This window comes from Zingiber officinale, chromosome 3B, assembly GCF_018446385.1.
Source record: "Zingiber officinale cultivar Zhangliang chromosome 3B, Zo_v1.1, whole genome shotgun sequence".
NCBI classification, from domain to species: Eukaryota; Viridiplantae; Streptophyta; class Magnoliopsida; order Zingiberales; family Zingiberaceae; genus Zingiber; species Zingiber officinale.
The window spans coordinates 29,093,486-29,111,393 of record NC_055991.1 but is presented as its reverse complement, the minus strand read 5'-3'; the positions used below and the strand labels follow the sequence as shown (position 1 = coordinate 29,111,393).

Sequence of the window (17,908 nt, the reverse complement as noted above, 5' to 3'; positions counted from 1 at the left end):
AATGTGTCAGAAAATATTCTTCTGGAACTTTCATCAGGAACTATCTTGTCTCCTATCAGCCGACCACTTATAATAGTGTATTCCTACAAATGGCCTTAACAACGACCCAAGGTAAAAAACGACAAAAGAGGTATATATGTAGGTAAAAGAAATATTTCTCTAATAATTATGGCATATTACCCAAGTTGTACCTTTCCCTTTACTTAGCAAACTCTGACCCACTACGTTACCTTATGGTTGCGGAGGTTATATGAAGTGTTATATAAAGGAGAAGTACTCTCCATAGCAAATGTATGTTCTCTAAATATTTGCAACTTACTCTCACATGCACGTTCTTACTGTTTTTCATTTATCCATCCAGACTACTACTGACTTGAGCGTCGGAGAGCCTTCGCCAAGGATCCCTTGATTTTAAGACGCTGACATTTTGTTGATTCATCTTCTTATGCACAGGATGAAAGTAAAAATTTTCGACGAATCAACTATCAATTCATCATAATCTAATGTATCATCTTTATAGTTTTCAGATAGTATCATTTCAAAAATAATGAGACATTTTTGTTAATTATATAAGAGAGAGAAAAAAAGATAAATATGAATTATTATGTTTATAATTTGATAATCATGATAAAATGTACCTATTTTTCACATTATTAATATTATATCATTGAAATGATATTCATCTAGAATTTTCATCTAGAAAATTCATCTAGATAGACACATAAATGATGGGCCCACAAAAAGTAAAATGGTGAGTCCCATTATTTATGTGTCTATCTAGATGAATTTTTTAGATGAAAATTCTAGATAAGTATCACAACTCTTTAATGAAATACATCCACTATTTCTTCAAGACAGAGACAGCTTCTAGATTAGTTTTTGTCTTTTTCTTTAATTTTCTTAATGGAGTTGCCATTTTATTAGTGCGTGGGCTGCTCCGGTCCCCACTGCCTGTCCTACTCCCTTCTAGAAGACCCGCCCTCCACTTAACACTGTTACGGTCAGGTCATCTTCCCAATCGGAGTTTAAAAATAAATAAATAGTGAAAACGGAGAATCTATTCGCCTATAAATAAACGATCCCATTGACAGGTCGTCGCTCGTCAAATTCTTCTTTCAATTCATCCCTCTGTAATTCTTCGTCCATGTCGACTGTACAGGTCACTTTCGCCGGAATGTCTTCCCTGCCGGCCAATCCCGTCATTTCCCTACGGAGACGGGCGACGGTGGCGGCGGCTTCTTCCGTCCAACGCGGCAGAGAGGTGCCGACGAACTTGTACCAGGTGCTGCGGGTGACGGAGACTGCGACGGCGCGGGAAATCAAGACGGCTTACCGGTCCATGGCCAAGCGGTCACACCCAGACGCGTCGCCGCAGGTAGGCGGTGGGGCGGCGGACTTCATCGAGATCCGCCGCGCGTACGAGACACTGTCCAACCCAGCGGCCCGGGCGCAGTACGACCGGTCCGCTGCCGAGCGGCGGCGAGAGCCACGGACCGGCGGGATCGCCCAACCGGTCCGATTCCGGTCCAGGAGATGGGAGACGGATCAGTGCTGGTAGATATGAATTAGGCCGGAAATGTGAAAGTCCATGCATATAAATAACTTATGCCGAATTTCTGATTTCGTTCATAACTTTCATAATACCAAACTCAAAAGTCACTTTTCTTGAAAGTTTTGTTTTACCCCTTCAAAAATTTATTACTTTTCACTTACACGGTCAAATTTAAATCTGACAACATAAATAAGACTTCCAAATTCCAATCATATGTACATTAATTTTAATTTTAAATAATTCAGAATTTTATAAGTTTATCAGTCCATTTCGGATAAAATGACTAGGATAATGATATTTACTGACCAATAAAATTCTAGGATTCCCTTAGTTTAAAAAATAATAAATTTTAAAATAATATAGATCCATCAATCAATTTAAAAATTAATTGATGGATCTAGAAAATTAAAATCATTTTAAATTAAAACTAATATACTCTTAAAATCTCCTTAATATATCTATTTTTAAAAGTCTCTTTAAAATACTATGTCAAATCTGAATTCGAAGTAAATTGAGAATCGTAAAATTTTTAATGGGTAAAGGAAAAAATTTAAATATGAAAACAAATAAGAAAAAACAGGGCATAACGGAACAGACATGTTCTTGGAATTCCGAAAGTTGAATAGAAATTTTCTCCCACGGTTCAGTAAATGTTGTAATTTATTAATGCTAAACAGTCAACATTTGTCCTCTAATCACTAAAATAGAAAATCTAAACTAATTTGAGTAATTTATAGGTTAGATATTAAAAGTTGAAATTCAAGAGGCAACAGTTAACTGATATATATTTAATTTCTAAAATTAAATAACAAATATGCAACTATACAATTAAAAGAACAAAGCACTTATTACTAGGAAATATGCAAGTATCAAACATGTAAACATACCTGAGGCAAAATTAATTCATGTACAGAAGAATTATACAATATGTACCAGTATGCATGCAGCAGGGAGGAAGAACCAGATTTTTAACTCTGGATCAGCAAATTAATGCACCACGCACCTTTCACTTGGACTAAACAGAATAATAAAAAGGAACACGAGGCAGAAAGATCAACTGCAACAACCACTAGCTTGAGAAGATGAGCCATCCCTTCCACCTAATTGCCCAGGAATTCCTCCGTATCCAACTTTAATCCCAAACGACTGTAAAGATGGAATTAAGACAAACATCACGAACAAGAATTCAAGACACAATCTAGGAAAGTTCATTTGAATAGAATTTGAAACAGAAAAGACAACTTGCAACCCTAAATCCATAAAATAGATGTTATTGCCGATGTAACTGGTTGACAATATAAACTCATAGGGTTAAACCAGTAGTCGAGTCAATAAAAAAATAACTGTTGTAATATTATCACCCTGTGTTTTTCCTAGGTGAACTACATCAATTTTGTATCTCCATTAAACTCTATTACATTAAGCTCTACACGAAGTTGATTGATTAGTAATGCTAAAATCAATCAAATTATTCTATCTCCCCCTATGCCTACTCTAATTGATATCATACAAACCAAGATGATGAGTGGAAAGTAAAGAACATGTTAATATAGAAATACATGCATCCATTGCATTGTTGGCATATCTGATGTTTCTAGGATAATGGCAACACTATGCCAAACGATTCCAGTTCCTTTGCCAATATTGGCAGATTAATATTGTAAACCTCAATAAGAGTAGCTCAAAGCCCCTACTTCAGGATGACAAGTAGTTCTCCAAGTTCCTATTGTCAGTTGAAAGAAGCAATTGTTGTACCCATTTTATATCAACTAACAATTGAACCTGCCATACAAACTCTAGTTTACACTTGAGATGTATAGACTTGCTCTTGCTTGGTATAGTTCCTTTGCGATACCTTGATTCAACATCGTGATTGAACCACAACATGTTTACTAGATAAGGTTATCTTGCTGAAGAAAGAAGTTGCCAATTGAGGTAAATCTTGCATTGTTTTTTAGTTTATCTGCTAAATTTAGAACAACTTGTTTAACAATATTTATAACAGATCCTGACAAGTAGAAATAAAAGAAAACGGTGAGAACAAACAGCTGTTCTAGAAATTGACTTTGTTCAAACAAATAAGACGAACATAAAAAATCTTGAGTCTAGAAGGTCAAAAAAGCGAATAAGAATTTTCTTTTTCTATAGGCAAGTACAAGGATGGGTATAAAAGAGAAATCAAAAGAAGAAACAAAACAGCAGGGTTCAGTAACTTCAGAATATCCCCTTCATATAAATATTTTGATTTGTATCTGACAAGATAATGCTATGATCTTACCTCATTTGACACATCGAAGACACCATCCTGAATTTTCTTATATATACTTGCTGCAGTCTTAATGAAGGCCTGGATACATAATCATGTAAAACAAACCAAACTTGAAACCTCAACACTAACAAGGAAAACATAATACAAAAAGAAAATTCTTTGGATTCAGTTCACCTCCTCAACATTTTGTGCTGTTTTAGCTGAAGCTTCAATAAAGATTAATCCATGCTCTTTTGCAAACTGTTCTCCTTCTTCAGTGCTCACAGCTCTTCTGTGAGCCAAGTCACATTTGTTACCAATCAGCATAATTGTCATATTAGCATTGGCATGTTGCCTGGCATCTTCCAGCCAGCTAGCAAGATGATTGAACGTCTCCCTCCTGATGACGAGTTAAAGAACAAACATAGTAAGGCATTTGTAGCCCTCAAATTAAAGATCTCTATGAACATATACCTAGTTATGTCATATACCAGCAGTGCGCCAGCAGCACCTCTGTAATAAGATCTTGTAATTGATCGAAAAGATTCCTGACCCGCCTGCAAAATTTTCAGGATGAATCAGCTAGTCAATGAGACAAATTCCATATAAACTTATTAGATGAAAAATTCAGTTATCTCCTACTCAATGTCTTACTCTCCTTGCAAGCAAAAGTTATCTGATAAAAGTGCCTGCTTCCATCTAAATAGATATAGATATGTCAAACTATACAATTAAGTACTAAACAGTTGTGCTAACTGAAACTGAAACTTCACATGCCATCATTTCAAATCTGGTCAAAACAGATGTATTACTCATCTGAATAACCACCAAAACAAGAATTCTAGTTCATGCAGAAATCTGCAAATTGAAGTTATTGCAAAAATGTAAATTTATTAGCATTGAACTAGCAAACACCATGATCAAGAAACAAAAAAAAATAGCATTTTTCTATTAACATTTGGCTGTGTTTGATAATTTTATATTATTTTTTACATTATTGACACTTGTATCATGTTATAACTACACCAAATAGATAGGGTAGGCATATACTTGTCGATGTGATACTAAATGATAGCCCGAAGTCTAAGATGCAAATCCAAGCTTAGTATTCCTCTCCAAACATGCGTTTCACCACTTGTAGAGATTCATTCCATTCAAAGAGGTATCATATTAGACCCAAATTTTAAGTTTCTTTAAATAGATAGGACCCAATCCATAATTCTGTAGCCCATACATGCAATAATCATATTAACCATCATCCTTCTCTTCATGGTCCACCTAAAAGACACAACGCCCTAATGAGACAAAATCAAGGTATATACAAATGACCAAGAAGGGAAATTTGGCTATCCCACCAAACTCTACTTCATAAATAAAACTCTCGAATATCATTGTATCCTTTAAGGTAGCATTCTCAGACTCAAAAACATTAATCTCAAACTTCATTGTTAGTACTGGTTCAGTATAGAAAATAAAATTCAAAATTTCACTAACCGTATCCCATATCTGCAATCTTATAGGCTTGTTGTCAATAGTAATCATTCTAGTCCCAAATTCAACACCAATTGTCAAGTCATGAACAGGTTGGAAACGCTTGTCAGTAAACTGCAAAAGAAGACATGATTTCCCCACTCCTGCAAACAGAGAATGAACAACAAAATCGTACAAAAAGGAACTGGTAGAGAATGAAACTCCAAAACACTGAAAGCAAGAAGAAGAAACATACCCGTATCGCCGATGACGATGTACTTGAACAGGTAAGCGTATGACATCCTCCACGAATCCGCCGACGGACAATCCGAGCTTCTCCTTGATCAAACCCTAAAAGATTAACTCAATCGATACTTCGGAATCAACGAACAGAGTAGTAGAGAAGATCGATAATGGAAGGAGAGAGGGGAAGAAAGGATGCACTTGTTCAGAACTCGAAGAGAACTAGAGAAGAAAAGGAATCGTTGACGCGAGTAAGAGTATGTCGGATTACGTACAACTTGTACCTTTTATCTACCTCGCTTGCAATTGGCATAAGCAGCATACGTTTGTCAGTTGGCAACGTGAGAACCCTTCATCTGCACCCGCCATCGGCACCGACCCTGAAATAATTCCGACTATAATTTTATTTTCTTTATAGTCTTTATCGTTCTTTTTTTCCAAAAAGGGTAAATAACTACAAATATAGAATTGACGACTATAATTTCCTAAGGAAAGTTACATTATTGATTTCTTTGTTGTCCACCGAATTTCTATATTATAATTATATTTCCCACGTGTTAACCAATTCAAGATTAATCAAGAACATATTTTCATTCTCAAAAAGTCCTTAAAGGGCCTTTAGTTTGCAAACATACCCTCGGAGTACTTTTTACAATAGGTTTCATTGTTTTGTTCGGAGACGTAAATTCAATCACAGAAGCACTCACAATATTCTACACATATCCGTTTAGTTTCTAGAACACAAAAACATGACTTAGTTTACATATCAACATCATCTGCCAAAGCATTTTAGAACGGAGGAAGTTAAAGCTGAAGACAGGAATTTTAAACCAGTAGATCCTCCAGGAAAGTAGGATATCGAATAATACGTGAGTGAAAGAACCTAGGGGAAAAAAAAGAAACAACAAATTAGTAGGCAACCACGGCATTGGTGATTTACTACAATTAATCACGTACCTGAATCACAGAGAAGAGAACAGAAAGAATGTAGCTATGAAGCACCATGGAAACGTAAATTGTGCCAACCATACTAGCAATGAACAGCACTGTAAAGGGCAACCTCTGCAGCATGAGCAAAAAGAATTAAGATAAGCACATGTACAAAAAAAGATGTCATCAAATATTCAATGTATCAAACATGAAAATCACTGAAGCATAAAGGAAATAAAATTTTTAATGGGGTTGGCTGACACCAATTTACTGTATTTTTCATTGATAGTTAAGCTTTCAGAAATCCATCTACACTCACCAGCTGCTGATAGTCACTTGTAAGACTAGTTTCTTGATATCATATAAGCAATCATAGACAATCACAACCATTAATGGTATCATAGCAATTTGCGAGATGGCTTGCTCATCAAAAAGAATAAAATAAGACAGTTATAATTGCTAACAATCCAGATTAGTCTAGGTGACAAGGAAAATCAATAGCTATAGGGATCAACTGTTTCAGTGTGCTTTGTTGTTTTGGCTTATACAGACTGAACTCCAAATACATAAACTCGATCATAAACAAGTCCATCTATACCATCATAATGGCTCCCTACAGTGATTTTATTGCAACGATTTAAAAAGTGAATTCTGCTCTGCATTTTGAGTTAGTTTCCACATGTAAATCATGGGCTTCTGGTAAATAGAGACACATATTAAAGAGCAATAAGGTCCTATGAAATTACCTCCTTGGAAAACATGTGAGAAAGCTGATTCTTAGGACCCCTGAGTGCAAAGAATGACCCAATGATCAATGCACAGCCGAAAGTGAAACAAAGAGCAAATTTTTGAGGCAGCAGAACCATCACTGGAAGGAACATGGTAAAAGCAATGAATACAAAGAACACGCCGCTAGCAAGGAGCACACCGAAGTACACAAGAGATTTTCCAGAAGGTACATTACTAGTAGCATTCTGGAAACTTCCAGGCAACTCCTTGACACCTTTAGTAACCCTGTTGTGCAAAAATAGAGAAGCTACATAAGTCAATTCCATACAAGTGAGTATACTTTTGAAAATATATGTGAGTATCCAATACAATGAAATTGAACTAACAAAGTTGAGATACAAAACCAAAAAGTTCTTTTATACAAAGAACCATGTCGAACATGTGATAATTATCCATGATTTCCTTTACTGTATATATTAGATATTAAACCATTCATTGAGGCCCAACTTAACCGATATAATAAATAATAAATTCAAGAAAGTATTTTCCCATCACTTCATTTAAGACTTCAGATAATAACTGGATATTTTCCTAACCTCTATCAGCCTAGCATCAAAAAACCCGGTAAAAGCACTCACAAGTAACCTAAACACTTGATGTGAGACTTACAAAAACTAGGAAGATAATCTTTAAAATTATACTAGAGACAGGAAGGGTTTAGAATATGGGGAAGTCAAACATTGAGTAACAGAATGTAAACATTTGAGTTTCAAGCGAAGGCCACTAATAATCATTATAGCATGTGGAACCACATTTGTTAAATATAATTTAAATAAGATTTGCATTGTTCAAAAACATTCTCATAGAATGGAACCACAAGTAAAAACTTTCATAAGTTTTGACCTTTTTGAGGAAGGCGCACGTACTACAGGGAAAAACAAATTAAAGGAGTCGAAAACACAAATCTTGAGCTACATTAAAGCCACAATCTAGACAAAAAAGTGGACATATCATGCATCTGGCCTTTGAACAATCTTAGATTCACACCAAAATAATCAAGTTTTTAGAAAACCAAAGCCCTTATAAGCCCTCAACGTTGTCCAACCAAACATTAGTTTTTATTTTCAAACTTAGCAAAATAAAGCTAGATCTTGCAAAATAAAGGCCAATCCTCATGCATCTAAAAGAACCTTATTCGGCCGCCAGCATCAATTGGAGGAAAACTCTAGATTTCAAACATGAGGAACCTATAAAACTAGACGAAACTATATCTCCATCACAATTTCCCATCCAGACCTAATTAGATCCGCAATTAAAGATCGAAAATTGTACAATTAATAGGGATAAAAACAATAGGGGGAGAGAGCAATTAAAGACTACAATCTATAGAGTGATCCTTACACGTTGAAAGTGCCGGTGAACTTGTCGTTGGCGGTCCGGACGGCGGACTCGATATCAAACCCTAATACAGAGGTGCCACCATCCTCAGCCGACCTGGACGCAGCGTAAGAGTTCCAATCGGAGAGGAGGGAGGATGAGGTTTTCTGCAGCTCTCCGCCGCTCCCGCTCGGTCCCCCCTGGAACCAAGACTGCGCCGTCTGCATCATGTAACCGGATCCAAGGGTTTCTCGATTGAGATATCTGTGCTTGACAAGGGGGAGAGTCGAAGAAACAGATCCACCTTGTCGTGATCGCGTTGCCGAGGCACAAATGCTTCGGGAAGGGTGGACCGTCGACCAACCGGTTCGGTTTCGAAATGTTTGGTTCGAACCGGTGGTTCATTCAAATAGATATCCATAAAACAGAGAGGCCCAAATAACACAGCCCGGTTGGATAGCGGGAGAGACGCCGCCATGGACGAGGCGGAGGCGATCCTGCTGAGTTCGCTGCGCAGCTCCGCCGTCTTGCTCCCGCCGGACTTCTCTACTTCCTCCGCCTTGCAGGATCTCTCACCTGACGCTCTCGTCTCGATATGTGTTCAGTCTCTCCAACTCATCATCGGCGCCACGGCTTCGTCTCTCCCGACCTCGCTCCCGGACTCCGCCGCCGAGCGATTCAAGGTATGCGAAGACATCTCCGCAGCCATCAAGTCGGCCGGATACATAGATGAAATCAGCTTCCGTCAGGTAATACTCTTTTATGGCTTTGTATTCTTCGTAGCCAGTCGGCGATGCTATTGTTCATTTGTTGAAAACGAAGTAATTTTGTCTTAATTCGAGGAATTCAAGATAATAAGTATAAGTTGACATTGAAGTATTATTACAGACGAGAATTTGTGAAAATTTATACCTAGAATAAGAATTTGTTAGCTTTACTTGGAGTTTTTTTTTTCATGATTAAAAGTCGATGAATATCTATGGTAAAAAATGGAAATAATTTGTTTCTATTTCCAGTTTCTGTATCCGTCCAAGGATGAGTCCCATAAGTTGCTCAGATTTCTGGTGGAAAGGCTACCTGAATCATCTCAGAATAGAGATGCATTAGATGATATAGCAACAAGGTATTCTTCTAACGACATTATTACTGGGTCATAGTTCTCTGTAGATGATAATTTTTTGTTTTATGAACTTTCAGAAGATCAAACCAAGGATTAACGGAAACAATTGGAATTTCGGATAACGAAGTAAAATCACATGAATTGGCTGATAATGAATTAATAAATGGGCATTTGAAATGTGATAAAGTAGAGAATTATTGCAAGGACGAAGAGGTTAAAGATGATTCAAAAGAATCAAGGAAACCTGAAGAAGTATGTGACAGTGATGCAGAGTCTAGATGGAAAGATGTAAAATTCAATTTGGAACTTGAACAGGCACTGAGTTTGTTGCAGTTGGAAAAGACAAAGGTAAGATATAGGTATTCTTAGTCATTGTATGCTTTAATGATTTTTTTTTAATCATTTTATAGTTCTTCCTTTTGTCAAAGCATACATTTGCATGGTCATATTTTATTTGTGGAACTTCTACAATCATGCCTTCGTCAGAAAGGTTTTCTTCAAGTACTTTGAGGTAGCTCAAATATAGGCATGCTAAATTTACTTAAATATGAGGTACATAACTTCATAGTACAGATGTTGATAGTGGTTGCTTTGCATGAAATTATTTCAAATTCAATTTGTTTCTTTTTGCCATAGTACATTGACACCGGAAAGTGTAGGAGAAATACGAGATAACATAAGGCACACTCAATCCTCACCACTCTAGGGAATTGACCAAAGAGTTGAGAGAAATAACCAAGAAGATAAATCTTCTAAGAAGCTTAAAAGCTCAAATATATTTTAATCTCAAAAACAATACAAAGTAGAACTTTTATAGGCGAGACTTGGAACAACCCTCCAAGATGAGTCAAAATGCATTAAATGCGATTTATATTTCCTAGAGCCTCAAAAATGAAAAGTGCATTTAATAATGAAACTAAACATGCAAGACATTAAAAACATTTTATCTTGTAAGTACCAAGAAAACGTTCAAGAATACCAAAAACTAGTTGATCCTTCCCAATTCCTTAGTAGCATATTAATCTTTGAATTCCCGAGTAGATCTCTAGCTTTTCCCGAGCAATATGTCTTTCCCAAGTAGCATCTTTCCCAAGCAATATTTCCAACCTAACTGGCGTAGGGGAAGAAACTCCGAGTGCAACGTTCGAATTAGAGGTTTGTAAAGAAAGACATAGGAAGATAATTCGTAAACAAAGAGGAGTCGTCTCTAAGTTTAAACGAAAATAATTTGTTTATTCAAATCAAAACCAAACTCAACATGTTTTTACAAAAGCCCTAACCCTTCTTTAAATAGCGTAAGAAATAAGAAAAAGTTACAGCAGAAAAAAAGAAAAAGTAAAAGAAAACTCATCCTAAAAAAATAGAGATAAAATCTAAACTAACTTTTAGAAAAGAAAATTAATCCTAAAAATTTCAAACAAATAAAAGAAAAAGTTAAAAGTCCAAATCTAGAGTTTTGATGACCCAATTAACCGATTTCGTCTTTTCTTGACTTCGAATAGAGTGCAACCATGTCAGCAGACCACGAGCTAATCATCTTCCTTGTAAGTAGCCTCGATCATCCTTCTTCAAGACCCAAAAGGGAAGTTGGTAGCCTTGTTTTTTTATCGTCATAACTCGAAGGGAAACATAGTCGTATCGGAGGACATAAATTGGTCGTGCTGCCTCCTGCATTAGACGCCCCAGGTTCAAAAGAATTTGTGCTCGAGTTCATGGTAGTGTGTTCAAGATCAAAAGTCCTCAAGTGCTCGACATATATTGGCTCGCTAGTTGACTCGGTCTCATCTTCGTCGTAAATTAGATCACCGACAATTTTGATCTTGTCGTCCATATCTTTCTCAAGAAAATTTTTATTTAAATTAAAATAAAATAACTTACGACCTTTAAGATCTCGGGTACTATGATTGTGAGTCTTCCTAAGCGGGAACCTGTTTGTCATGATCTCGACCACATACCTCACGATCTTCAAGATCTTGCACCACTAGACGCTGACAGTGTTCTAAAAATCGGCCTAGGCAGCCGCCTAGGCGCTAGCTAGCCGCATCGAAAACATGCTAGTCGACCAGCCTAGGCACCCTTGGCTCCTAGGCGAGATTAGACAACCTTAGGCGTCAACTCATCAGTCGAATCATTTAAGGGCCACGGAAATAGTGCACGGTTTTCATGATCTGTTTTAATTTGGGCTTTAAATTTAAAGCCTAATTAAAAAAAACTGAAATGTAACCTTGAGTTTGTGTCCGATGATAATATTGAGTGTGTCCGATGAAGAATAAGTTATTGAAAATTATAGAGAACAAGAAGCAGTAGAATAAATTTGTGATATTTTATTAGTTGTGTAATTTTGCACTCATTTTAAATTTGATGTTATTGTGTTGTAGTTATAGAATGTGATTTATTATGTAATTTATATTGATACCGTGGAATCCACCTAGCGACGCCTAGTCCTCGCCTAGGTGGCCTTGGCGCTGGTCTAGTGCCCGACTAGCGTCTAACGAATTTTAGAACTTTGCATTGGGATAACTCCGTGACTTGTCTTTATAGATCTTCGATGAACTTGTAGGGTACGCTTCGATCCTAGTGTGAGACTTCTTTAGCCGGAACCTGTCTTTCACGACCACGACCACGGCCACGATGATCATCCATGGATCTAAGGCTTTGATACCAACTGGGGAAGAAACTCCGAGCGCGATGTTCGAATCAGAGGTTTACAGAGAAAGACTTAGGAAGATAATTCGTAAATAAAGAGGAGCCGCCTCTAGGTTTAAACAAAAATAATTTGTTCAACATGTTTTTACAAGAGCCCTAATCCTTCTTTGAATAACTTAAGAAATAAGAAAAAGTCGCGATAGAGACAAGAAAAAGTACAAGAAAACTCATCCTAAAAAAAATAGAGATAAAATCTAAACTAACTTTTAGAAAAGAAAATTAATTCTAAAAATTTCAAACAAATAAAAGAAAACGTTCAAACACCAAATCTAGAGTTTTGATGACTTAGTTAACCGATTCCATCTCGTCTGGACTCTGAATAGAGTGCAACCATGTTAGGAGACCACAAGCTAATCATCTTCCTTGTAAGTAGCCTCGATCGTCCTTCTTCAAAACCCAAAAGGGAAGTTGGTAGCCTTGTTTTGTTATCGTCATAACTCGAAGGGGAGCATAGTCGTATTGGAGGATATAAATTGATCGTGTTGATGGATGCTCCTGCATCACTAACACACTTCAACCAAAATGGTCATAACATCCTATAGAAATATTATTTTCGGGAACTATTTTTTTTTTGTTAGAAACTAGACATCCGTAGCTTTCCAATGATATATAACTTGCTTTGTAATTTGTTCACAAGAACAGCAGATTAATAGTTTAAGTTGACACAAAAATCTAATGGCTTCTAAACTTTTATGTGTCATACATGTTGTAGACTGAACCATGCATTAAAATGATTTCAGATTTTAATTTTGTCAAAAGTGGATGGTTTAACAAATTTTCCATGGGAACTTGAATTATTATGCATGTGAAATGCTTGACTTGTAAATGAAGTTTTAGGCATGGCCCATTGTATATTTTGGAGAATTCAATACATTAGTCTTCTTGCTTTGGTATTTTTACTCTCTGTTTTATAGATATGTTCCAACTCATTTGTGTTACTAGATAGATACTTTCTTAGTTGATAACATTCAAAAAACATCATCTCAGTAATGTTAGTTGCCTTGACCATCTTTTACAACGAAGGCATGAAATTGAGAGTTTGAAATATCAAGAGAGATGATTGCAGGTGGGAACACAGTCAAAATCCTTTGAAGTTCATAATTTAGGAGCTCAACATGAACTCCTAAAGGAAGCTACGAAGATATCATTTGATGATCAACATTCTGTTCGATCCTGTTCAAAAGAGCATAATGAGCAAGCTGAAACAAGAAGTGGCACCCTTGAGGATTTGAAAATGCGACGGTAGGAACTCATGGTATATTTTTATGTTAAAACATACTCCATGATTGGAACATGGATCTACATAAATTTTGCATTTTGTTGATTACCATGTGCCTCATTAGTATAGCCTATAAGGCGAAAAATTGTCAAATGCCATGTACCTCACGTATATGCAACAAACAATCATTGGGAAACATAATCAGGTAAGAAAGAGGTTGATCTTATCTTAATATTAGTTGAGATGCAAATGTGGATTGTGGCGAAATTTGAGAATGAGGTAACTATAAACACAGTTTCTGAAGAAGATAATTTTTACACAATTTCTTTCAAAAATCATAGTTGGCTTGCTTACCTTTTGATTGTTTTCTAAATAACTATTTCATTGTCTCACATACCCTTGTAAATTAGCCATTTGATTGCTCGTTATTCTATATTGTCGGTACAATTGTTTAGTCTAAACACATTCAGGCATTCTTGAGTGTCTTGGAATAATTTAGCTTAATATGCCAAGTATACGCTGATTGACTAAAGAAGCTCTACTAAATACCTGATGGTGTTTCTTCTTTGGAGGCTTAAAACTGCACATTTACATATAAATTATGTTGTCAACATACAATGGTATGTTCACGTTCAGACTATTACTTGTTCCAGGAACACACTGGAAGCAACAACAGAAAAGACACACAGCATTGAGCAGGAGCTTGCAGAACAACCTACAGCACAAGATAGGCTTCTGAAATTAAAGGAAATTGAAAAGGAAACAGAAGCTACTTTGTTAGAAATTCATAGAAGGTTAGATTTGTTAGTAAGAACATTGTCTTTCACTTAGAAAGTGTTTGATACTTTTGTTCTTCGTACCTTAGTTTGGTCCAAAGTATACTCCAATGGACTGATCAGTATTTTGTTAAACATAAAATGACTGACAGTTGTAAGTTCATTGCTGTGTATGTACGTCATCACATTCTTTTTATTTCTGGCTTCCTCAGAGAGATTGAACATGCTGAGCTTCTGGCAGAGTTGGATAAATTACCCAGCAATTTTCCTAGGAAGTATTACATTGATCGAGTGACTGAATTGACAAAGACTAACCGCAAACAAAACACTGACATTCTCCAGATATCGAAAGACATTCGAGAAGTTCAACTAGATAGTAATTCTGCACAGGAACGACTGCATAGGACATACGCTGTGGTCGAAGAGACTGTTTTCAGGTATTATTGATTTCTGAATCTGGTATTGACTTTGTCCTTGTCCTTGAAGTACTTTACAGTTTCAATGGTATATGGTTTAGTTTGTACAATCAAGTCGACAAACTTTTTTTTTTTTATAGCAAAAAAGTGGTACAACTCTCCTCATATATGTTTCTTGGTTCTTTGATCTTCTCCTTGATCATAACAGAGAATTCTTATCTGGCATTCTTGTATGTTTCATAGATTCTCCTGTCTTATCACTCTATAGTCAATACACAAACTTCCAGAGGCAGGAGACCTAGGACATAGTGATCATTTTCTATTAGACTACTTATATTTCTCTTTAATTTCTTCTGCAACCGTTCTGTTGAATGTGGCTCACTTCTACACTTTACCACTATGGCATTTGAGGTCTCATTTCTTTCTAGGCATTCTTCTAGATTTGGTTCTATATATTTCTACTTTAGATTTAAGCTTGCGCTTGCTTGTAAGTGAAACTGATATGCAAAGCATAAGCATCTGGTAGTTGCAGGCATCTTTGCTTAAGCACTTTCTTTTGCCCATAGGAACACTAAAGATGATCCAGCAGGGCGCCAGTTATACCGGCTTCTGACTAGCATACATGATGTTTTCGAACAAATCAGAGAGAAAATTCTTGCAACTGACAGAGCTAGAAGGGAAGCTGCTGAGCATGAGAAGAAACTTGCAGCTATTTCCTCTAGGACTCTCGACTTTGACAAACTCCAAGCAGATCTTGATTCCATCAAAAAGGAAAACGAGTCTCTAGAGCAGCAGCTGTGCGATGCTTAGCCTACAGAGTTTTCTAAGCCATGTAATGTACAGTTTGGGCGCTAGTTACTGGTGCAAGTTTTTCTGATTGAAGATCCTGAAGTTACTTGTATCTCTGGCGACGTTAAAACAAGTAACTAATACTCGCCACAAGCTTCCCAACTCGAGCTCCTCAAATTGAGTCAAAGCTTGGTCCGGCGGAGCAGGGGCAGATCAAGCAGGTAGAGAACCTTCTGGCCAACTTAGTGGGGGTTGAGTCAGAGCTCGATCAGGAAAGAAAGTAAGAAATGGATCCAATAGATTTCAAGATTGTTCTGTTCTTATTTCTATGTTAAGATCTGAGAAGTGGTTCTTCCAAGTGGTCTTCATGATGAAGTTCTTTAATTTATCCCTTCCATTCATTAGTAAAGCTAAATTCTTATACCACTCAAATCCAAAATCAAAATTCCCTATAAAGAAGCATCTGCTAAGTGGTTCGAATCCTCTGTCATTAATCTATTTTTATCATCCTGTGTTTTTTTTAATGAAAATGGATCTTTAGAGCTGCTCTTCTTCTGTCAGTCTGATAGGATTAATTTTTTAATTGTGCTCGACAATTAATTAATACTGCATGATCATTCCCATTCCATTTCATTAATGCATAAAGTCGTGTTTGATCTAAAGGATCAATTAAATAAAACTGTCTCCAAAATGTCATCCACTTTTGGGAGATGGTCATGGCGGAAACAGCTGGCAAGACGCCGGTGAGAATGCGAGGGAGAAACCAGGCTGAGCGGCTGATGGGCTCAGTGGAGCTGGATTCGGAGGGGCCGAGTAGGGGGAGGCGGAGGGCCCGAACGCTAGGGAAGACAGCGAAGGTGGCATAGACATGGAGGGACTCCACGGTGGAGACCGTGGGATGGGTTGTGAAGAGGAAGATGGAACAGTGTCGGCCAGAGAGCTGGATGGTGAGGAGTAGGAGGTAACCCATGCCAACGCTTGGGAGGAGGACAATGTGGGGAGCTCGCCGGCGATTGTCGTATGCCCGTACGTAAAGATTTTTAAAGAACTCTGTGTGGTTAAAAAAATCAGTCTGATTTAATAGTTAGGGTATTTTAGAGTTAAAAAATGTGAAGTGAAATTGACTGAAATGAACCTAATCCTGTTCGAGAGTCGAGGCGATGGACATTGGAGACGTGGCATTTCTGTTGACTCCGTGTGGATCTTCGAAGGACGTGGACCTGCAACCATAAGACGTCAGTGCCGAGCTAGGGAGAGGTTCCCCGGCGATGGCCCTCCGACGCTTAAGTCAAACACTGGCGATGTAGAAATAACGAGGAAATGAAATGGCAGAGTAACTGTAGCTACAGTGGAGATTCTCCATACCTCCGACGAAACTTGGGACTCCTTATATAGGACCCCGGGAGCGTGCGTGCATATTTCTTGATGTGTGCACGCTTCTCAAAGCATTCCCTGTAATGACATATCAGAAAAAATACCTCTGACATCATACCTCAATAACCCGAGTATATCCTGACAAGACAGTGGAAACTTCCGTCGTATGATTCTCTACCTGATCTCTACTTGATCATACCGCCGACCATGCTGTCTATCGACGGCACGGGTCTCGAGAAGGATATCAGTCGATCCTGCTTTTATCTACTAGTGGACCGAGCAGGTGGGACGCTCGACCAGCTTTTGTCTGCTAGTGGATCGAGCAGATGACCGCTCCGCTACTTCCGCTGTCTGGGCTGAGCGGGGCAGCCGCTCGGCTACTTCCACTGTCTAGGCTTGCTGGGTCGTGTTTCCGCTTCGCTGGTTGTGATATGATCTTTGGCCGATCGGGATGTCCGCCTGGCACATGCACAGTCGCTCGGCATGTGACCTGTCGGTCGGTGCCTGCTTCGGTGATATTGGGTCTTTGAGCGTCAGAAGCTCGGTGCGAGACCGAGCTGTGATAACGTCGGACAGGCCATTCCTTAGTCCGATCGACTGATGGGGTCGCCCGGTCGGACTCTAGCCTGGGGGTGTTGACTGCCTTGACTTTGACCTTCCACGTAGCGCTAACCTCCTGCAGAGCGGGGCCCCACCTTACCACCGGATCACGTGTCTCCCCCTCAAGTTTAGTCGAAGGAAGCTGTAAGTCCGACTGACTGGACAAGTAGTCTGGAGATCGGTTGGTCGATCGGCCATGATGCTAGTTGGACCCCGACCAGTCCGTGCAGGACTGATCTTCTGGGCCGCTCGGTGATCCGATGGTTTGCACTTCGGAGGTTGCTCCTTCGACGTCTTTGGATGGGCACGGACCGCGCGGTCAAATGCTGACGTCGCCCGAATCTCCTCGAACTTTGTGC

The 17,908-nt window shown here is 38.1% G+C and overlaps 4 protein-coding genes across 5 annotated transcripts; 2 read left to right on the top strand and 2 right to left on the bottom strand.

Moving 5' to 3' along the window:
- Positions 1-1,144: 1,144 nt before the first annotated feature.
- Positions 1,145-1,558, top strand: LOC122054785 (chaperone protein dnaJ 11, chloroplastic-like). The gene has a single exon (XM_042616218.1). It carries the CDS (start codon positions 1,145-1,147, stop codon positions 1,556-1,558), a length of 414 nt encoding a protein of 137 aa, XP_042472152.1.
- A 763-nt stretch (positions 1,559-2,321) lies between these two features.
- On the bottom strand, positions 2,322-6,277 carry LOC122056275 (ras-related protein RABB1c-like). 2 transcript variants are annotated; one of them, XM_042618151.1, is made up of 8 exons: positions 6,149-6,277; positions 5,798-5,893; positions 5,527-5,609; positions 5,295-5,434; positions 4,275-4,357; positions 3,996-4,200; positions 3,831-3,899; positions 2,322-2,698 (listed from the first exon to the last, which is right to left on the bottom strand). In XM_042618151.1, the coding sequence occupies exons 2-8, from the start codon at positions 5,833-5,835 to the stop codon at positions 2,606-2,608; spliced, it is 711 nt and encodes a 236-aa protein (XP_042474085.1). In that variant the 5' UTR covers positions 5,836-5,893; positions 6,149-6,277; the 3' UTR covers positions 2,322-2,605. The 2 variants fall into 2 exon arrangements, with proteins under 2 accessions (XP_042474085.1, XP_042474086.1); XM_042618152.1 differs by lacking the exon at positions 6,149-6,277 and having other exon boundaries at positions 5,527-5,621; positions 5,798-5,939.
- LOC122056276 (protein transport protein SFT2-like) lies at positions 6,086-8,879 on the bottom strand. Its single transcript, XM_042618153.1, has 4 exons — positions 8,574-8,879; positions 7,190-7,457; positions 6,471-6,575; positions 6,086-6,396 (listed from the first exon to the last, which is right to left on the bottom strand). Exons 1-4 carry the CDS (start codon positions 8,777-8,779, stop codon positions 6,286-6,288), a joined length of 690 nt encoding a protein of 229 aa, XP_042474087.1. The 5' UTR covers positions 8,780-8,879; the 3' UTR covers positions 6,086-6,285.
- Positions 8,880-8,994: 115 nt separating this feature from the next.
- Positions 8,995-16,069, top strand: LOC122056274 (coiled-coil domain-containing protein 22 homolog). Its single transcript, XM_042618150.1, has 7 exons — positions 8,995-9,298; positions 9,566-9,672; positions 9,747-10,017; positions 13,442-13,617; positions 14,248-14,388; positions 14,583-14,807; positions 15,353-16,069. Exons 1-7 carry the CDS (start codon positions 9,026-9,028, stop codon positions 15,594-15,596), a joined length of 1,437 nt encoding a protein of 478 aa, XP_042474084.1. The 5' UTR covers positions 8,995-9,025; the 3' UTR covers positions 15,597-16,069.
- The last annotated feature ends 1,839 nt before the right edge of the window (positions 16,070-17,908 follow it).